At 36.1% G+C, this 23447-nt stretch overlaps 1 protein-coding gene across 1 annotated transcript in view; it reads left to right on the plus strand.

Annotated features, from left to right (window-relative positions):
- Positions 1-627: 627 nt before the first annotated feature.
- LOC133527357 (putative uncharacterized protein DDB_G0271606) overlaps positions 628-23447 on the plus strand; it is a 64497-nt gene continuing 41677 nt past the window's right edge. Inside the window, exon 1 of the mRNA XM_061864308.1 lies at positions 628-751. Within this exon, the coding sequence (XP_061720292.1) occupies positions 734-751 (18 nt within the window). The 5' untranslated portion in view covers positions 628-733. The remainder of the gene's footprint in view (positions 752-23447) is intronic.

Genomic DNA, 23447 nt, shown 5'->3' on the forward strand with positions numbered 1-23447 from the left:
ATTTCCTGTTTTATTTTCATTTTTGTACTGTAAAGAGTTTTTACTACTACTACTAATATAAATAATAATAAGCAGAGATTATGAGAGTACACGAACGACTTCTTTCTTCTTCAAAAAATCTTCAAAAAAAAATTTAATTTTCTTCAATTAAATGTAGGGACCAAACATCAATAACTTCAGAATAACCGAAGCAATATATAACCTTAACTAATTACAAAACATGATCTTCACCCTAGACAGGCTAATTCAAATGTGCACCTTTTATAAAACCGACATTAGAATGATATTGGAATCATATCAGTTAGCTGTCATTCGCGGGGGTGTCTCGCTCGCACATGTAAGGACAAGTCAGAGCGAAATGAACGTACGAATGATATCCTATTGATATGATTCCAATATCGGTTTTATATCAGGCCTGTACGGCGCCCATGCGCACATGAATAAAGTTATCTTCACCTAAATGAAGACGCAATATCATATCATCAATAATTGGACCAGAACAATCAAATCCATACTCTAACCTCAACTAATTACTGCACTCTAACCTCAACAACCCCGCGCCCAAAACTTTACCATCTTTACATAATCCGAATGTGAAGGTTGACTTTCTTCGCCGACCGTCGCCGGCGCAGCCTCAGTTCAGTCCCCAGTGACGCGCGCGCCGACGCGCCTGTGCTGTGCTGTTTTACTTTATAATTTTATTTTTGTAAATTGTGCTGTGCACTCGGATACAATGAGGCTAATTTTTTGGGTAAGCATTTTCAATTTTAGCTAAACAGGTCATTTTTTTGTTAAGTGAAAGTGCGGATCTTTTTATCGATCTTCTGTCTAGCAATCAAATTGCTAGTTAAGTTTAAAACGATAGTTTAGAAACTTTTAGTCGTTTATGCATAATTATGTACTTTGTATCTTTGTGTTAACTGTTTTAATTGCGTGTAATGAGCGGAAATTTTGACGTAAAGTGCCGTTTATTTCAATTTTATAACAATCTCACTGCAATTATTACGTGAACGCATTCACTCACAAAATGTAAATACATTTTTTGCAAGTGAAAATACCAAAAAAACAGTTTTAGATATTTAAAAAAATATTTTGTGTATATGTAATATTTTTTATAAAATGTAACAAATATAATATTATAAATAAGTAGGTCAGAGTGACGTGTTCGCGAAAGGACCGCACACGCACGCGGATGAGACATCGACGCGCGCGCAGACTCCCATGCGCTTCCGTTTCTCTTGCATCCAGCTGCACTTACTCGTACCTTGCTTATACTTGGCAAGCTAGCCAGTATTTCCAATTTTCCACTACAATTGCCGGCTAGCTAATTTTGAGCTTGCTGTGGGACTTAGTCAATTTGTGTTATAATGTCCTATAAAATTTATTTATTTATATACATATTGGGATGAGCATATTTACAATTTAATCGTATATGCTTAAAATTACATGTGTTAATATCATAAAGATTACATGTGCGACCGGCTAGATAGATGTGATTAGGAAAATAATTATAATTATTTATTATAGTAAAATTTTATTGGTATTAGTCCTCACTGCGGTAAAGTTAGCCTAGCTAAGCATATTTGGAAGGTTGAATCTTCTTTGACACCTATAAGTACATCCTTTAAATGTTATAATTGAGATGTGTTCATATATTGTAATATAATATATTTACTACGGAAAGGTAATCGATAATTTAAAATAGTGACTTTTATAACAGTTACATATTTTATAACTGCTCTCAGATGAATGAAGTTTTTTTCTAGCGTTATGCTGACGAATACTATAGCAAACTAACTCAATACTCAATACTCAACCTCTGTCTTGATACTCAATAGTAGATTGTGTCACAAGGAAGTAACTGTAATATTTACGGCAAGGGCGTACATTGTATCTCGAACGAAACGAAGGATTCTAAAATATAATCTCGAGCGTAGTTTAGGATTCAAGTTCTAACGCCCAATGTGAAAATAATTTTGCTACCATGTGACATATACTGATTTTCACACCACCTGTGAAGAAATTATGATGTTTCGAAATATTATTTAAGCTAAAAAACAGTACCCAATAAAGAAAAAAAATGTCCTAGAACAGAAAAGTGCCACTTTGATCCCTGGTAGCAGAGAAGAAAAAGCCCTTTTCCGAATAGGCGATGTGAAAAATATAACCAATTACACAGCCATAATAATTATCTAGCACGGTCTTGTGACAAGTCTATATGTCACATAGGAAAGCGTGTGACATCCGTGTGAGCACGGCTAAACGGTCAACTTAGCCGAATACACGTAGCTAAAGCGATTGCCACGGCATTACAATACATTACAATCGCAATTCGTAGAAACAATGGTGAGTTATGTAATTGTATGTTGGCGCTTCTTTTTTGTCCAAGTAAATACTTGTCATTTGAATTCTAGAGGGTCAAATTAAACAAATTACACATGTCAGTTATTTTTTGTTTAAGACTAAACTAGGGATACAATTCAAATAAACAAAAATATTTTTCACCTCAGCAGCTCGAATAAGCCTACTTTGGTTACTCCAGGGAGTGAGACAAGCTTTCGTCATAATGATGATGCCTTTCATTCATGAATGTGAATAAATGTGGTTAAATTTAAAAGTTGTATGTGTCACACGAGAGCAAAGTTATTTTACATCTCGTGTTTTTGAGTCCCTCGCAAGAAAAACCAACTTTCCTCTCTTGTTGCACAAATAGCTATTATATGGTGAGCCTTACGAGGTTAAGTAAATTAATCAATACAGGCTCCTCGGTTCAAGATACGATTGTAGGTACTTAAATTCTAACCGATGATCTACTATAACTCAAGATAGTTCCAAAATGTAAGTACTTACCTTGTGAAAAATTGTACAAGTTGCCCTTACTCGCATCGGGGCAAGAGAGAATTGTGCACGTTTCTTATATACCATTTCGATGGCGAACTAGCATACTGTCCGCATAATGGTAAACGGTCACCGATGCTTATAGCCGCCTGTAACTCCAAATTGGTGTTTATAGTAACACTTTTACACTCTGTGCAGGGTTAACTTGGTCCGACTCTAAGAGCTAAAACTTGAAAACATAATAAAATAAGATTAGCTAAATCTCTCCCCATTTTCAAAAATCAGCTGAAACTATACTTTCTATCTCTACCTTCAGTTGCCATTTTATATATTGTATATTTGTAAATATAAATAAATATATTGTATTATATTATATTGTATATTTATATGTGTATTAGGTATTATTTTAATACTTATATAAGTAGTATGTGTGTTTGTGTTTAATAGTCTCCATAGTTAGCTCCTTGCACTACCTGTTGACTTTTGTATGAGTTCTAAATTTCCTGCTACCTAAAGCTTGTCTGGAAAAGATCGCTTTTTAGCGATAAGATCGCCTGTTGTTACCTGGTTCTATTTTCCTTTAAAATGTATTTGTAGTTTTACATATATGTAAAATGTATAATTGTTGGTGCAATAAAGAATATTTACTTAAGATCGCGAAAGTTTATCATATCGTAATAACAAAGCTAAGTCAAAACGTGAATTCAGATTATACTAAGGCTATTACGGCGTAATTACGTAACAATTAACGTTGTGGCTTTAATTAGCTTTCAGCGATTCTGAGAAAAGTGAAAGATGAGCCGAACGTGACGGAACACTGCGCTTAAAAACGTCTGTCAATTTCAGTTATGTATGACTTGTAAGATATAATAAAACATATCATTTCACCATTATCCATAAGTGGGCCATATTATTTAAAGTTGTAAATTATAAGCTTTTATCATTCATAAATTTGTAATTATGTTATTTTTTCTTAGAATCGCGAGCTCTTTCGATCATAATAAAAGAAAAAAATACCTTACCAAGATGTTTATTTCCGTTACCATTTTTCATAGACTTCGTATGACGGTAACGGAAAGGAAAAACGAATAATGTATGGAAATTTTGAGACACTTTTTGAGTTCGTGATTATTAGCAGAAATAACATAGAAATTCAAAATTGGAATGAAGAAAAATATGTACTAACTGTAAATAAAATGGCATAGGTACTTTCGCAGTATAATATAACACAATTTCCAAAAAATACATACTAGTAGTAACTTCGATGAAATTTATGAAATAAGATTACGGAAAGAAAATGAAAATTAAACTATTTCCTAGGAGAATTTATTTGAAAAAATAAAAAGCGTTACATCGTGGTTTTTTAAAGTACCGACTTTATTGTAATTAAGCTTCCGATCGCTACCGGTCTCGTGCCCAGCTCGCTCGGGCGCTCAGATATATTATAAACTATGATAGCTCTATACAATTGTTACAGTGATAGATAAAGTGCACGCTTCATACATTCACTGCCGAAGGGTATGAATTCGGACGCAGACTAATGACGGCTGACAATGAAAGATTGCAAAATTACTTAATCGTTTTTGGTGTTATCTGTGAGATACTTCATGTTTCTCGTTCTCGTTCGATGTTTATTTTATTTTATTTTATTCGGAAAACCAACAGCTTAATAAACTAAAACTAGGTTAACATAAATATGTATCAGGGAAGTCAATTACAGGTTTCCACAGATAGGTGTTCATTCGAATGTAATTTTTTTTTTAGTACGCTCATCTAAGTCAACAATCATTTAACAACAAATGCGTTAGAAGTAGTAATGGTCCTGTTACGCTAATTGCCGTAGAGTATGGCAATTCTTTTTTTTTTATACTACGTCGGTGGCACAAGCATACGGCCCGTCTGATGGTAAGCAGTATCCGTCGCCGATGTACGCCTGCAACTCCAGAGTTACATGCGCTTTGCCGACCCTAACTCACCGGCAGGAACACAACACTATGAGTAGGGTCTAGTGTTACTTGGCTGCGGTTTTCTGTAAGGTGGAGGTACTTCCCCAGTTGGGCTCTGTTCTAGATCTGGAATGACATCCGCTGTGCTGTGCCCTACCACACAAAGCGAGATGACATTCACAATGCCCATACCTCTCTTGTGGACGTAGTTTAAGGACGTACCCGGGTCCATAAATGGTGCATACTGATCAAAAACACTACATAAGTAATGGTAGCACTGGTAGCAGTTCCATTGCCGTATCTCTCATACATTTAAGGATGACTCACGCTATACCGGCCCGGGTCCGGACCGAGGCGTCCGACACGTCATTTTCTATGACGGCCGATCGGTGATCACGTGGTGCTTTCCATAGTAAACGAAGCACAGGAAGCTCCGTCTCGGCCCCGGCCCGGTCTAGCGTGCGTCATCGTTTATCCTGCACCTTGGTGCAATTTTTTGCGATAAGTCAATTCTTGAGTTTTCTCTTTGAGCACAGCAATTTAAAATTGTACACGGCAACCCCAAAATTCAGCATGAAGAATCAGAAGTTTGAAGATTACAGCCCCCTTGGTATCATTGCATAGCCTCTCTTATGTGTTGTGGACGTCCTAATTGTGGTTTTGAAATGCCCAGTCATACAAAGGACAAACTGAGGACCTCGAGAACAGACTTCATAGTCATAGAGTTCTTGAAGACATCTTTCCTAAGTACTTTGTTATATCCAGCTACTTAAATGCCATTCAACAAATAAATGGCATTATTGAGGGTTTGAAACTTATTAAATTATCATTTGTTACTATTGCATTATAATGTACAATGGAAATTAATAAATAGCTGCGACACGTCGAGTTTCTTAACGGTAAGCGGCCTTGTTCTTATTGGATAATATGGAATTATAATTATGTTGAAAGCAAGGTTAAAAAAGCTTATACATATTTGGAGAAGGTTTTTAAGCTACGTTTAACTGCATGGTGTTTGAACGAAATATCCAAATGATGTGGAAATAACTCGTTTGTGCATAACTTCGTTCTTCTTTTTCGTTCCAGAATCGTTACTTTAATTTTGTACCAAAAATTATTTTAATAGTTTTTATTTAACTTGCAATGTAACAATGCATGTTTGCACGTGTCAAATTTTGCAAGGTAAATTTGACCTACTTACCGTGTTCCGATGAAGCTAAAAAAAATTGCATATAGGTATATGTAAGTTGGGTGACAATGCAATATTACGGTACCATCGAGCTGATCTGATGAGAGAGACAGGTGGCCATAGGAACTCGGTAATAAAACAACGCAACCTAATTGTGTTTGAGGTTTTTAGAACTGTCTCGATTTGTATTGGGTGCCTGTGGAAAGAAAAGTACAGGCAATTATGCACCTACGAATAAAAAACAAAATCAAGAACGGCCATTTAACCATCTTTTACTTAGATCGGTAAACTTAATCGTCGTTATTACTAAGCAAACTAATTTTATATATTATATTATTATGATACTATAAATAGATAACAATCCATAACTACACACATGCCATAATAAGGATAACTTGACATGCAAATAGTCCTAAAGAAAGTACAAGAATGTAGTTTAATCGGTTAGTAGCCTACCTGGCCCGTTACGGCAGGTGCGTGACGCGCCTCCCGAACGACCCTTGACGATTACCGACATCATATGTGACTTTTATTAGGGCAGGGTGATAGAAATATTTAGAGGAGACGATTTTGAGGCAGATTAAGAGCAAGCAAGCTCGGTTCTCCATACAAACGTAGTTACGCTCTCATTTTAAAACTTTGTACAGTCACGTCTTATAATATCGATACGAAAAATGTGCCATAAATATGTATACACTACCTACCTTAATATATGGGCAATAAAGTCGTGTATACATTTTTTGGCACTTTTTAGGGTTCCGTAGCCAAATGGCAAAAAACGGAACCCTTATAGATTCGTCATGTCCGTCTGTCTGTCCGATTATGTCACAGCCACTTTTTTCCGAAACTATAAGAGCTATACTGTTCAAAGTTGGTAAGTAGATGTATTCTATGAACCGCATTAAGATTTTTACACAAAAATAGAAAAAAAAAACAATACATTTTGGGGGTTCCCCATACTTAGAAGAACTGAAACTCAAAAAATCTTTTTTCATCAAACTCATACGTGTGGGGTATCTATGGATAGGTCTTCAAAAATGATATTTAGGTTTCTAATATCATTTTTTTCTAATTTGAATAGTTTGCGCGAGAGACACTTCCGAAGTGAAAAAATGTGTCCCCCCTCCCCTGTAACTTCTAAAATAACAGAATGAAAATACTGAAAAAAATATATGATATACATTACCATGCAAACTTCCACCGAAAATTGGTTTGAACGAGATCTAGTAAGTAGTTTTTTTAATACGCCATAAATGGTACGGAACCCTTCATGGGCGAGTCCGACTCGTACTTGGCCGCTTTTTCGTATCAATGTTTTCAGACGTGACCGTACTTACAATAGGATAACAACAACAACCATTTTTGATACAGTGATGTTGATCGGAAATAATCGCTCGAAATTTTACTTTCGGTGTGTAATTTTTACTAAAAAATGTGTCCACCCCCTTTCTAACTCTTGAATCATGGATTCAAAAATATGAAAAAAATCGTAAAACAAAATCTTAACAAGTACTTTCAATGAAAACTATAGCGAACATGATTGATCCAGCCGTTTTTGAATTATTGCAAAAAGTCGAGAAGACTTCTTAGTAAAAAGACGTACAAAGCGCTGCGAAGGTACTCCCTTAAATGCTTATAATGTACGTGATACTTACTAATAGCCCTCCTTTAGCTTATTCTGACAGTATGGTAACTACGAAACCCTACACTGAGCATGGCCCGACATGCTCTTAGCCGTTTTTTTCTATTAATAATGAATTTAACGATCCTCCAAACTACCTTGTCTAGCCATAAATTCTGTCACTAATTTATCCGCTTTGAAGTCGGTTTTTTTTTGTTTAGGTTAATCAATGTAAAATCTTTCACACTTATCAACTATTAACCAGTTAATATCTTATTATGTAAGTAGGCAAAGAATGCCTGCATTTTTTTACGAGGACGATGTAACATAAAAGTTGACATCAGATGATTTTTGTGAGTCATCGTCCATTGAGTAGTGAAAGCCAAGCGTGGGCGTTTTGGTGTGACCCACAAATAATACATAAATAATTGACCCTATTGGTCATGATAACTTCAATAACGATGCCTTGTTCAGGGTATCCTCATTATTAGGAAACATTATAAATTGAATTTCTCTTAGTCAAATCACTTTGCCAGGATCAACTGTTAAAAAGCATGATATAGTTCGTTTCATCCACGATGACGCGCAGATTTGTCAAATGTAACCTTTAATAATATGACAATACGTGTCAAGGCACGCGTCTTCATGAATGGCACGATCTATATATACGTTTAAATTGCATTTTTTCGGAATCTGTTTAAAATCATTTTCGTAGACACGTTTTTGTAGGAGACGTTTTTGGAGGAGGAATCTAGAACAGGACCAGTTTCACCAAATTATTGGAAATATCACCAAAATCTACAGTTAATTCTTAATATTTTTTTATCTACAAAGTAACGCTCAAATAACTAATGACAGTAAATTTAAATCAATGAAAACCAATCATATCTGAGTGAGTTTTGCTTGTCACCTGACGATATGATGTTAAATTGTCGCCCTTTTTTATTGCCACTGTTTGACTATCGAAACACGAAAAAAAAACATTTTTTGAATCGAGATCCAGATATGTCTCAACTGATATATCTCAACACAAGATACTGGACTAAGATAATCTCTCTAACGGTTCAAGAATTTTAAATTCTCAAAATTAAAGATAGACATATTGTGACAAGAATTTATTAAGTAAGTACTTGGGTAAAGAGACATATTGAATCAAAACTGACCTTTTTTATTTAGTAATTTGTTATTCTTGAAACAATATTCCTTGGTTCAAGAACTTTTTCTTCTATGAAACAGTTTGCTAGATTACATCCATACTTATAGAAAGGTATGATGGTAGAAGTATTTCATGTTTCATATAGGGCACTGAAAGTGATACATATTACGTCACAGCAACATCCAAGCAGTGAGTTATGTATGCTCAGTCGGCATCGTGTTTCTTGCTTCCGTGTCGTCTCATTAGGTAATGCATGCTGGTCAATACTACTAATATAACAAATGTGATAGTTTCTATATTTTATATTTATATATTATACATGTCGTACAAGCCTTATTGAGCTTACTGTGGGACTTAGTCAAGTTGTGTAAAAATTTACTATCATATTTATTTATTTATTTAATAACACTTGCACTGTCTGGGCTGTCAAAATCGCTGCCATCTTATCTTGGTCTGACTCTAAACAGGATAATATAGAATATTTTATCCTGGCAATTATCACCTATAGGAAACACCATAAAGATTCCTTTTATACTTTTTTGGGTACAAAACCCTAAAAACTAGGGAGAAAATAAAGGACCGAGGCTAGGCTAGGCACAATAAATTATCTTCTTCCTTTTTCTAAATTTACTATGTACCTTTAAGGTCAGGCACGTAAAGAAGCTTCAGTGAAAGAGCCATTTCCTAAAACTGACATCTTCTTTTTTACGTGTACCATGATATAGTATGGAATATTAAGTTACGGAAAGGGATATAAACACAAATCATTTTTTATTCCGGAAATCTTACGCTAACATACGATTCCCACCAGCAGGGCAGAGACGGCGTGCACCTCACTAGGGTCAAAATAATTAACCCTTCTGTGTATAAACTTCCAGGTTCCTTACTCATAAGTTATGCTTAGGCTTCGATCGGTTGGTAAGAATCGTATCTACATGAGCATTGATTGTGATTGGAGTGCTATCTTTACGTACAGTCGAGTTCATAAATATGTATAGGTACATTTTTTTTTCTAATCTTTATTGAAAAAAAGGGTTTTTTCACAGTTGAAAATGTCACCCTTATTGTGACATAGCAAAACAAATCAACTCTTATTAATAATTATCTACGCTTAATACCTAGGTTAACAATCTCATATATCTTCTTAAAAACATACATTACATTTATTCAGACGAAGAAATCGCGACATGGAAATGGAGATGGATAGGACATACTATTCGAAGAGGGGAAACGAATAACGCTACCATAGCTTTCGCTTGGAAACCGCCGGACGAAAGCCGTGGCTCCGGGTGCCCTGAAGTTCGTCAATTGCGGGCATTTTTCTCTGTCACTCTAATTACTTCTTAGTGAGAGTAAAAGAAAAAGATCCCCGCAATTTGCGAATTTCGGTTTTCGCGGTAGGCCCCCTGTACACTCCAAGCAAAGGTCCGTCCTAAGAGAGCTACGAGCGGTCGGGTTGAATAAAGGTATACATATTTACAAACTCGACTGTACTTAGATAATGTAATTTGAATTGGATTTTCCAATGACGCATTATTATGAATGAAAGTTAGGCTTCATTTCAAATATCTACCTACATTCAGGCCCTATAAAGGTTGTCTCGCGATATAGATATACCCGTGCAACTTTCTCCAGTACCGCTTCAATGTAGTAAAGCTTTAATCTTGACCATTAAGCAAGTAAGAATATTCAATTTTCCGAGTAGATTTTCATATTTCGATTTTAAGTACTACTCCAAGTAATATTAAGTAGCAACGTTTCCAATGTTTAGGTAATACCAAAGTGGGTTGAAGATCGAACAACCAAAACGTTTATTATCACAGTTTATCACAGACATATTAAATATATTTAAACGGGTCTATCTAATAATTCGAAGATTGCTCGACATATATCGCTCTAGCTGTTTCAACGTTACTGCGTCTGCGTCGGTCCCGTTGAAGCTCCTCGTTATAAACCGAAACATGTCAAGGCATCTTCTAGTAATAATAATAACAGTAGCGGTATTTGAATCTGAACCTGTCATCCTATTGTTAGCTATTGTCAAACACATGTCAACGCATACAAGTTGACCTTTACCGACCAAATGATTTGGGCCTTAATCCATACACGGCCTAAACAAATTGAGGCCTTATTGTGCCGGTTGTCAGCCATTGACATTTGGATCAATAGCACAAAGCAAAGTCAAGGCTGGGTGCAATGGGGCGTGCGTTTAGATTGTGAATGGAATGCTTTATCATTGATAACGGTGGTTGATAGTAAAATACTAGGCGAAATTAGCTCTCCGAAGACAGACGAAAGTTTCGGAAATAAGTATGTGGCAGAGTTTTTTTTTTCACTAAATATATATCGTAAAATCCAACCAACAATAAAAATTACAAAATATATATAAATCATTGTAAATTGAAAGTGTTTACAAACATTTTTAATCAAATCAGAATCTATTTTATGTTTAAAAGAAATTCTTACTTCGAATTTTTTCGATTGTGAAGTGCGATTTTATTTAAAATACTGCTTTTTAGCTTAACAGAACAGTACAACACTGTTCTACATTGTATGACCTGTAATTTATAAACGTCAATAGATAATTATGTCATTAATTATAAATTAAGCTTAAGCTAAACTAACCAACTACTCAAAGAGGCCCCCCGCGAGTTGTTCCCGTCGCAAAGGTGCCCATCACACTCGCTGCGTTACCGCGTTGAATTGCGATGGATTGCCTTTGCGCCAGGAAAGAAACCACGCGGGCATCACACCCCCAAAAAAATATATAATAAAAAAATATATAATTCTAAGCATAAATATCAAACTGAGGTGGAGACTCGTCAAATGCTACATAATATCCATCCTACTATATGGCATGGAGGCATGGACTATGAATAAATACACAACAGACAGACTTGCTGCCTTCGAGATGTGGCTCTACCGCAGAATGTTAAAAATCTCATGGACCAGTCACATTACGAATGAAGAAGTACTACGTAGAATGAGGAAGAAACCAGAAATACTCAACATCATTAAGAAAAGAAAAACAGCCTATCTGGGTCACATCTATAGAAATAAGAAATACGACTTATTACAGACAATCATCGAGGGAAAGTATGAGGGAAAAAGAGGGAGAGGTAGACCTAGAAATAAATGGATAAATAACATTAAAGACTGGACGCATACAAAAGACGCAGCCACCCTCAAGAGATTGGCAAAGACCAGAGAGCTGAATGCCATGCTGACCGCCGACGCCCATTAGACTGGGCATGGCACCAGAAGAAGAAGATATAATTCTCAATATTTTATTGCTAACGGCACTTTGATACTAAGTATTGTTTTTAATGAATATTGGTGATGGAAACAGAAGCAGCTATAACGGATCCGACAACGACGGTTATGAATTTGAATGATGTAGTCTTCTATGATATCCGATATTATCAGACAATGTGAGAGGTGTGTACAATATACATGTTTGGCAGTTCGAGAAAGTTCTTGTGTATTACAGTTGTTTTTCTTTCTTTGTTAAAAAGAGGTGCTCATGATATGCAAATACGACCAAAGTACCTTTCATATATCAGAGTACACTGAAAAAAAAAACCTGGTTCTGGTAACCAGAATCTGGTTAGCTGTACTATATTGTCTTGTTGTATATGTGACGACAGGACACTTTGTAAACATAACCACAGCATTCTGGTTAAATTAAATTTGTTAACTCTATGAAGCGTATAGTAATTCATAAAGTGCAGAAATGTAATGTATACCCATGCACCCTAGTAGTGGGTATAAGACTCTTTGTAAACCCAACTAGCCGGTCTGTTGATGGTTACTAAACAATACAGTAACATATACGTTCCTGTCCTGTTGTTATAACAAGGTATTTGGTATGTGTAACTGGCGATGATCAGGGGGTATATTAAATACCTGGGTGCTCAGCCAAGATGCCAATCGTTTGCGCTACGACAGCGAAACTCTTTCTGTCTCTCTATCACTCTTACATATTATTGCGATAGAGAGACAGATAGCGTTTGGTTATCGAAGCTCAAACGATTGACATCTTGGCTGAGCACCTAGGTATTTAATATACTCAAACACACCCAACTTGTCAGTATAAAAAGGCGCAAATTTCAAATTTTCTATGAGATATCAACCCCTTTGTAGGTACAACTTGTATAGCAAAGATGGTGTACCATATCCCGCTAGATGGCGCTGTTCCCTGCGTCCTGATTCGTAGATCGCGTTGATAAGATTTTTCTTGGATTGTATAAGTTTTCGTTCATGTTTTTTTTTAGTTTACCAACCTCAATAGAGTATAAACCACCTGTTGATGAACAGTTTTGTTTGATTTGTTCACTCTTAGCTCCAAATTTTTTTTTTATTTGGGCGCATTTTTTTACTGACCAAGTGGCTGTGCCAAAGCATACATAGTAACCTGAAATCTCGAATACGAATCGTGTGAAACTTTACTAAGGATGATAGACAGTTTAGAAAGAGTTTGCTTGTAAACACATGTTAAGCCAGGTATACTAATTGCACACACATTAGGCCTCGTACACACGTTCCGATGTTAAATGTAAATCGCGATGGTCGGGGTCGCTGGCCTGTGATTTTTAACGATTTTGTGGTGAAAGGGTGTCAACTAGTCGCTTCTTGACTGTCGTGTCCTGTGCGATCTGAGAAATATACCTTTGTCGATATCTATTGTTTATACATACGTACAATTTTTGAGTTAATGTAATCTTACATTTTTACTTGTATTTCATTTATGAAAGTATCGTTATTTCGTTGGGGTCGCAAAGCTATTCTTCTCTTTTAAGTTTAAATATTTACAGTTTACATATAAAACAGCTACTATAGCACTTTTTATTCGATTTATTCGTTTTTAATGTTTAAGGTATCAGATTTAGAAAATTGTTAGCAATCATGTACACAATAATTGATTTATTCTTCTTTGGTTGTGAATTTACTTTCAAGTGTAATAATGCGAACAACAATGTCGACTTAACTATTAAAATAATCCATAAAAAAACATATTCTGTTAAAAAAATGTAAAGCTTTCAACGTCATATATAAATATGATTACAAAATAGCGATATATGCTACATTTGCATTCACCCGTGAAGGCTGCTTACACAACCCACTTTTATATAATTACCTTGAATATATATAAATCATTAAGCTGTATTTCTATGGTAAATTGATAACAAAGGTGTTTTGCTGCTATCTGGCCATTTTGGCTGTCATTATCTACATATTTCATACATATTTGATGCTGACTATACAATAGCACATTGTGCAACGCGGGGGAAGTTCAATATTGGACACGAGGGTGATAATTCCCGACAGTTGCAGGCTGGAAGGAATTAAATACCCGAGTATTCTTACCCCCGAAGTTACACACAATGTTTTTCATCACACTTGCGAAGAAAAAACTATGTTTTAAGTGAAATAATTCTTCAATACGGTGACATTTCAAACATTCGCCCGCCATATTCTCATTGTTTGACAGATTAGGCATCGAAGGCATAGACCTATCTGGCATTCAGCCACGATTAAAAATTGTGTAAAAATATTTTAAACGGCTATTAAATTAATGAAATGAAATATTTTTAAAACAAACAAAAATATTAAATTAGTATTTTAAAAATAAACCTATATGGTTTGTATGACTTATTGACAGAATAAATAAAAAGCTATAACTACCTAAGGAGTTATAACTTTTTTTCACAATCCATAACTCCCTAAGGGAACAGTATAGGCTTTTGTCCTTCAATACAACTGCATGAAATAGGATTTTTTTTCGAGCAAGTGTGATGAAAACGAACTAAACTGATTTGTGACCTACCAGAGAACGTTTTCACAGTACAGTGTCTCATTAATTTTACTTTTTTTATCAATGTAATGCCAATGATACGTCATGTGAAAAACGTTTTACAGTAGGCCAGGAATCAAGTTTAGTACGTTGTGATAATCAATATGAACGTCACCAGGGACCTCATACTATTGTCACTGTGACAAGGTACTAAAATGGTACTGAAATTAAATTCCTTGACCATACCATCCATAGCTCTATCCATATATCACTAAGGCCCGGCGCCCACTATCGAAATGGCACGGCAAGGGATCCTTCGGCATATTACCGAGGCATCCTCAGGCATGCCAAGGCGTCCTCAGGCATGCCGAGGCGTCCTCAGGCATGCCGAGGTGTATTTGGGAATACCGAGGCGAGGCATCCCTCTAGCGTTCTCAGGCATACCAAGTTAATCCAAGGTGTCTTAGACATGCCGAGGCGTTCTTAGCATTTCTGGACACCGGAGTATGCTTGAGAACGCCAAAGGGATGCCTCGGCATTCCCAAGCACACCTCGGCATGCCTGAGAACGCCTCGGTATGCCTGAGGATACCTCGATAATATACCGAAGGATCCCTTGTCGTGCCATGCCGATAGTGGGCGTCGGACCTAAGCATTACAAACATTACTCACTTTGTTCAAAACATCGTGTTCATCAATGGGAATATGAATCAGAGAGCAGTTAATTAACATAATAGAACTATTACTGACGCAAACAAATCAATCAGCCATGCGGCGTTAATTTGATAAACCATCATGATCTGGCGATATTCTTAAGTTTAAGTATTTAAGATTAGTAGCAACAGTGTTGTTAGAATTTGAATCATCTTGGTAAGACAGTAAGGTTTATATTTGAACGAGTGTTGGATAGATAATTTCAACCATACATGCGTGCACGGTGCCGGTCAGCTATGAGACTGTAACTACTCGTATAGTTATCTAATTATAGTTACAACATAGAGTCTATGGAGACGCTGTTTATAAAATAGCTACATATAAAAAAAATCTGTGCCAGTAAAGCATGTAAATGTATATCTTAAAAGTGGTGATAATACTGATAATTATTAGGCTAAATATTGTAACAGGTTTTTTGGCCAATAATCAATAATGATTGAGAGGTAAAATAAATACCTATTTACCATGTCAGTGACGAGTATGTCGAACTACACAAAGTTTCTTTTATAATTTCGACGATAAATTTTTACTTTAAGCATAGAGAAATAAGTACTTTCGCTTAGAATGTTAAATGAACCCAGTGTGAGTGTGATAAAAACCCATTTATAATAAGGTGACAGGTTTGTAACAGCTTATTTTTAAAAAGATTTGTGCTTAATGAGCATTACGATTTAAACGAGTTTCAAACTTATTAATAATACGTTTAGTATACCTACCTCCCATGCAACTACAATTATTAAGTAACTAAGGATACTCACTCATGTACATACAGTCAAGGTATTAAATATCGGCACAGACAAAGGGCCAAAAATATGTATACACGCCCTTATTGCCCATACATTGAGGTAGTGTGTACTTTGGCCGTATGGATATACCTACACTAAGGAGTAAGCACTTACTAATCTTACTTATTTCTCTATGCTTTAAGCTACAATTAAATTATACATTTTTTTTATTGTATTCGTAGTTGTGAACCCGGTCGCCATAGGACATTGAGTGCATTGACCTTATTACCTACATTGGCCAAAACCTACGCTTAAATTAGCAATTAGAATTTGTGATCCGGATCCAAATTATCATAGATCATAGAATGTAACAGAACCGAAATCGGATGACTACAATTCCCGGATCCCGATTACAAATCATAATGCAACTAGGTACATATAGAATAGAATAGAATTATTTTTATTCGTAAACACAAACAAGACTTATAACATAATATAACAAAAACTTAAAAAGTATAAAATGCCACGAAATGGCCTCATCTCAGCATAATATGTCTAGATATAGATCTGTGATAATTAAAACAAACAGAAAAAAAAACAAATATGAATGCATAGGTCCAATTATTAATCTTGCACATGTCACCACAGAAAAAAGTTTTCGACAAATAACTACTCCACTCCTCTGTCCTTGGCGACCTTCTGAGAAAGTCCCAAGTAACGTCTGCCCATGACTTACGCTCGGAGTAAAAGTATTTGGCATACGATGTAACAACAATTACAAGCAATACTCACACTTGTGGTTTACGCAATAGGTGCTACGGGGAAACTTTTACTTTTATGGTGCTAACACACTGGCAAATACGCTTTCGAGCATTTACGATCAGGTTTCCTTGAAGAATATGGGAAATGGCTAATAGATAACATTGTTAATTACTCACGCGAATAGACATGAAGAATAATTCTTCTAGAGAAATGTAATTGACATTGACGATTTTGACGACCGGTTTGGCCTAGTGGGTAGTGACCCTGCCTACGAAGCTGATGGTCCCGGGTTCAAATCCTGGTAAGGGCATTTATTCGTGTGATGAGCATGGATATTTGTTCCTGAGTCATGGGTGTTTTCTATGTATTTAAGTATTTATAAATATTTATATATTATATATATCGTTGTCTAAGTACCCTCAACACAAGCCTTATTGAGCTTACTGTGGGACTTAGTCAATTTGTGTAATAATGTCGTATAATATTTATTTATTTATTTATTGAACGTTATAATACAGCAAAAAAGAATTGATTGTAATAGACAATTAAAGTCTAAAAAAACCTTTGACAATGTTTGGCGGTTACTCAATTGTCAAAAGTCAACTTTTGATAATCAGTTACCTACCGCAAAATGTATGGAGCTGTACAGTGTACAGCGCCATTTCGTTTACCTGTGAAATTCGAAGCACGAAATTGTCTTAGATTTTACACATCTTAGTCAATTAATGTATCTTTGATACAATTAATTAGCGGCATTAATATTTTAGTGCGAAGCTGCTTATCCAAAAGTACTGAATAAAACCGAAGTTTCGGTTTCGGAAGGTGTCGGCATAAAAATCATGTTTCAGCCAAGGTTCGATTTCGGCCGAAACTATTTATAGTAAAAAACCGGGCAAGTGCGAGTCGGACTCTCACAGGAAGGGTTCCGTACCATTATCTATAAAAACGGTCACCCATCCAAGTACTGACCCCGCCCGACGTTGCTTAACTTCGGTGATTGGATGAGAACCTCGTGACAGACGGACGGACGGACGGACGGACAGCGAAGTCTCAGTAATAGGGTTTGTTGAAGACCCCTATTAGTTTTGAAAGACCTTTCTAACGATATCCCACACTGTAGGGTCGAAGCAAAAAAAATTCACCCCCACTTTACCTGTAGGGAAGGTACCTTCGTTTAAAAAAAAATTTAGATTTTATTGTACGACTTTGTCGGCTTTATTGATTTATATATCCATGCCAAATTTCAGCTTTCTAGCACTAGCGACCATGGAGCAAAGCCTCGGAGAGACAGACAGACGGACATGGCGAAACTATAAGGGTTCCTAGTTGGCTACGCAACCCTAAAAAGGTTATTACTTATTAATGTTTGATAGCTTAAATCCGATTATTGACAGCCTATCATGTCTACTATTAGGAATGAACTAGGAAATAAGTGTGGAAACAGTTGGGACAGTGTCAATAACTGACACATAGACGCAGCAGGTGGTCCCGGGTGTAATCCTGGTAAGGACATATTTTGTGTGTTCATTCAATTCCTGCATTTTTTTAAATAGTTAAATAAGGTAATCTTTTATTGGTAAACATAATAAAATCACTTAAATTAAACAACTTATAATTTAAAAAATTGGCCTGCCCTGCTGGATGGCAATGCTGATCCGCTGGGCAAAATATTGGCCAGCCCTCTAAGCCCTTCCTGCATAATGGATGTTTTCTATGTATTTATCTATATCTATCTATTCCATACATCACTTATGTTCTCAGTGAGATATGTTGAAGGAAACATCATAATCTATATTGTACTAGTTACGGATACACTGGCTATATTGTTCTTAACTTGTATGCTTCTGTTTTATCTCCTGGTAATAAAATAAAAATAAAATATATATCGTCGTCTACGTCCACAAAACATTTCTATTCAGCTTATGTATCTGACTAACTCGATTTGTGTAAAATTGTAACATAATATTTATTTATTTACATTTATTATGTACATTACGTAATACGCAGATGAGCTGATAGCCCACAGTATCCAAAAATGCATTCAAGCACTTTCTTCAAATTAAGTTTACCTGTAATCTTCATATTTTTGATGTTCACATTTGAATAGAAATGGATATTTAAAGGCAGAAGTAATCGACTCACTTGATCTCGTTTGCGTTCAAACTAATCGAGTCATTAAATCGTATTAATTATGTTAATGATCGTTATCGAGTTCTTGAAGAAAGTAAAAGACTATTATTTAATATATTATCTAACACTACTTAAATGTTTGTGGGTCTTGGTCTAAATTAAAAATATAAAGCCTGCTTCCTTTTTGGGACTATCTAAATTTAAAATGACCCACCTTCTAGAAACAATATACTTAATAGTACGAGTATATAGGTAATTTCAGTTTCAGCTTTGTGAGTTTCAAAAGCGCTAAATTTGAATAAAGCTTGGAAATCCGTGCGGTTTCCCTAGACGACGGGACCAAAATTTAAACCCCCCCCCCCCCCCCCCCCCCCCATTATCAAATAAAGAAAGCTATTACGAAAAAGCCAAACACACCTCAATCTATGTTACATACCTACCTACCTAGAAACACTATTAAATATTGTCAAAGATTTATACTTACTCATTATAAGAGGAGTAAAAGTCGTCGGAAAAGCTTCTACCGTGACCCTTTCGAAATCAGTAGCTAGTTTGTGAACTTAAATTGACAGGTATAATGGTTACCTTTCCTTCGACTCGAGGGCATGAAATAATGATACAATTTAAGTCGGCTTTCCGACACCTTCTAATTAAAGTCATTCGTTTACATTGTTTGCAGTTTGTTAAGAATTAAAGTGATGGAAGTTATAAGATTGATGGTAATGATGTAATCCTGTTAGCCCTCATTAGGGACATAGGGCTCGCAGAAGAATTTTCCATTTTACGCAATCGAAGAAACCGGTTTTTATTGTTCTAAACCGGTTAATCTGACAAGAACTTTACGGAAATTATCTTTTAAAAGGTACATGATAACAGTTTCGAAACTAAACCGGTTTCCGAGCCTTACCCATAATCATCATATCAGCCTTTTATCGCCCATTGCTGAGCGTAGGCACTTCCAGTACGCCACTTATCCCGGTCTTGAGCCAATCTCATCCAGAAGTGACCCGCAATCTTCCGAATGTCGTCCACCCAACGAGCCAACGGACGCCAGGCTTTGGCGCTTTCAGACGAAAGGAGTCTTTCGTCTGAAAGCGGCCACCATTCCGTTAGCATTTTGGCCCACCTGCCATGACTTTGCCTGGCAATATGTCCCGCCCAGCGCCATTTTAATTTGGTAATGACGTATCCGACGGTTTAAAATGCATAATTGTACACGAGCTTTACGTGGATATTTAAAGGGTGTAGCAGGATAGCCTAGGAAAAATTGCCCCCAGCGATTTTGGGCCGAAACTGTAATCAAACGATGCCTTTTGGGGAGGTTATACTCTGAACAAAGTTTCATCCCTCTGTTACCCCCTGGGGGTGAAAAACACCCGATTAACCCCAAAACTGTTTTAATTATTTTTGCTTAAACTATGAAAGTGACGAATTTGAAATTTTGTACAAATATTAATAAGACTAAAAGCTATGTGCTAAAAAAATATTAACGCCCTAACCATTTAAATTCTTGTAAAAAAAACTAAAATAAAAAAAAAATCACCCTGTATATCAAGTTTGGCTCATGGTACCCACACCATTTTTTTTTCAAAAATGAACCAGTTTATATTCTACATTATACAAAAGTTTCATGGACCTACTCCAGAAGGAACATTGCGAAATTAATATGTATTGGCTCTTTGGTGCGTACTATTCTATTCATTGAATTCCCACAAAGAGCCTTGCATTATTAATAATAAACAAGGGCTTGCGATCGGACCGCTGCTCGTGCCCGATTTGAAAAAGGTGGGGATAAAGAAGTGTGAATCAAACTCATTTGTATTTATAAAAACATTTTTAGGGTTCCGTAGTCAACTAGGAACCCTTATAGTTTCGCCATGTCCGTCTGTCTGTCTGTCTGTCTGTCTGTCCGAGGCTTTGCTCCGTGATCGTTAGTGCCAGAAAGCTGAAATTCGGCATGGATATATAATTCAATAAAGCCGACAAAGTCGTACAATAAAATCTAAAAATTTAATTCACCCCTACACGTAAAGTAGGGGTGAAGTTTTTTTTTTGCTTCAATCCTACAGTGTGGGGTATCGTTGGAAAGGTATTTCAAAACTAATAGGGGTCTTCAACAAACATTTTTTGATAAAGTGAATATATTCGGAGATAATCGCTCCGAAAGAAAAAAAATGTGTCCCCCCCCCCCTCTAACTTTTGAATCATAGGTCCAAAAAATATGAAAAAAATCGTGGAAGTTGAGCTTAAGAAAGACATTAAATGAAAACTATAGCGGACATGATCAGTTTAGCTGTTTTTGAGTTATCGCAAAAAGTTTCCCCTTCATAGTAAAAAGACTTTAATTAGGTACTGATTGTGCAAATTTGCCTATTTGTTTAACTCGCGTGAAAGGTACCGTTTCATCCCTTGGTTAACAATTTACTATACTTTAAGCTCCAGTTTAGCTTATTGTGACGGAAGAGTAACTACGGAACCCTACACTGAGCGTGGCCCGACATGCTCTTGGCCGGTTTTTTTTATTTATTTTGTTTTCGGGTCCGAGACGTTGCGTATTAAGCATGATATGAGGATAATGATTAGTGGCTACGAAATAGTAAGTTTATTTTAATTTCGCAATGTTCCTTCTGGAGTAGGTCCATGAAACTTTTGTATAATGTAGAATATAAACTGGTTCATTTTTGTAAAAAAAATGGTGTGTGTACCATGAGCCTAACTTGATATACAGGGTGATTCTTTTTTATTTTTGTTTTTTTTTACAAGAATTTAAATGGTTAGGGGGTTAATATTTTTTTAGCACATAGCTTTTAGTCTTATTAATATTTGTACAAAATTTCAAACTCGTCACTTTCATAGTTTAGGAAAAAATAATTAAAACAGGTTTGGGGTTAATCGGGTGTTTTTCACCCCCAGGGGGTAACAGAGGGATGAAACTTTGTGCAGAGTATAACCTCCCCAAAAGGCATCGTTTGATTACAGTTTCCGCCCAAAATCGCTGGGGGCAATTTTTCCTAGGCTATCCTGCTACACCCTTTCAGTGGTTGTTATATAATTAGACATATTCGTAGAGGTACGTATCTATTTTAGCTTTCTTCTTCTCATCTCTTCATCAGTCGTAGCAAAAGTACGCAACTGGCTGAAATTTAGACAAATCGGTGAGATTCAAGGTCTACGGACGCTCTACCCCTAATGGATATTAAAGATACTTAATAAAATGTGGAAATGTGTATGCTGGATATTTATATCTGAATTAAATTGAAATGTTATCTGTGTAAATGGTTTGGACCTAGCGCGACTGTGAACGGCTATTAAAATAACTATAATAATAGTTTTATTCCCTTTATTCATTGAAATACTTAATGAAAACATGTATAAATAAATAAAAAACCTAACCTTCCTCCCATATCGACCACCTAAAAACAAGTTGTATATTCATATACGGAACCCAAGTGGAATTTATCAAGTTATGTCAATTTGTGAAGATAACAGGCGGATGTGATAATTCGGGCGTCACTTGTTTGGGTGCTAAACGCTAACAGTTGGGAAAAAATGTTCTTAGATATTAGGTACTATGTATAAGGTTGTCTGGAAGAGATCGCTTCTTAGAGATAAGACCGCCTGTTGTTACCTCTTTTAAGTGTTTTTTCATTTCCTGACTATTTTTAACTGTATTTTAACTGTAACTATGAATGACTGAACCTTAGAGCCACCCCACACTTGCGTCTTTTGAGCGTCGGCGTCAAGTCAGCGCTATGAAAAATGGCGTCGCTACGCATAGAGGTTATTTTAATATTTGGCGCCCTAGACCAGTGGGCCATGGCCGCCCCATATAATGAGCACAAATGCATTTTTTTCGGCATCTTCCGGAAACCTGAGGCCTGCACGCCCTTCGCAGTCTGCCGCCCCCTATGGCCTCCTTGGCCTTAGGGTAAATACGCCTGCAGTTGTGCCAACGCTGCGTCGTGCAGCAGCCATAAAGTTGATTAGACGCTCGGAAGTGTCGGATGGCCCTTAGGATGACTTGACAGTTCAAGACAGGCTTATGTAACAAAATGTAGGTATTCAGAGGTTGCAAGTGCGTTTCCAACCTTTATGGGAGTACTTTTCTTGAAGGTTTGAAGGCATTGTCGCAAAAACATGGATAGCATTTTCAAGTGTAATGCGAGTATGTTGTCTTTCAAAATAGTTGGAGTGTCTAACAGATTAGAAACAATCGTGTTTTATATTTCTAAATAGGTAACTTTAACTCCCCATGGCGTCATACTTCACTCCAGCAACCATTCCATTGACATTTATAACCATCTAAATAATAGCCGGTAAAATACTAAACGTACTGGAGATAAACCACTGACATTTATTTATACTTGCCTTTCTCCTACACTTTGGTAACCACAGAATACCCCAATAAATATAAATAGTGAACAGTAAAGAATCATGTCAATTAATAACGCGTTTGAAACCGGAATGAATGACATCAATCTCTACTACATTCTTTAGTGAGTTTGGGTTTATGTAAAATGGTCAGTTGTAACGAATTACGGAATAGTACACCACAAATAGTTACATCATACAG

The sequence above is a fragment of the Cydia pomonella genome, chromosome 18 (assembly GCF_033807575.1).
Source record: "Cydia pomonella isolate Wapato2018A chromosome 18, ilCydPomo1, whole genome shotgun sequence".
NCBI classification, from domain to species: Eukaryota; Metazoa; Arthropoda; class Insecta; order Lepidoptera; family Tortricidae; genus Cydia; species Cydia pomonella.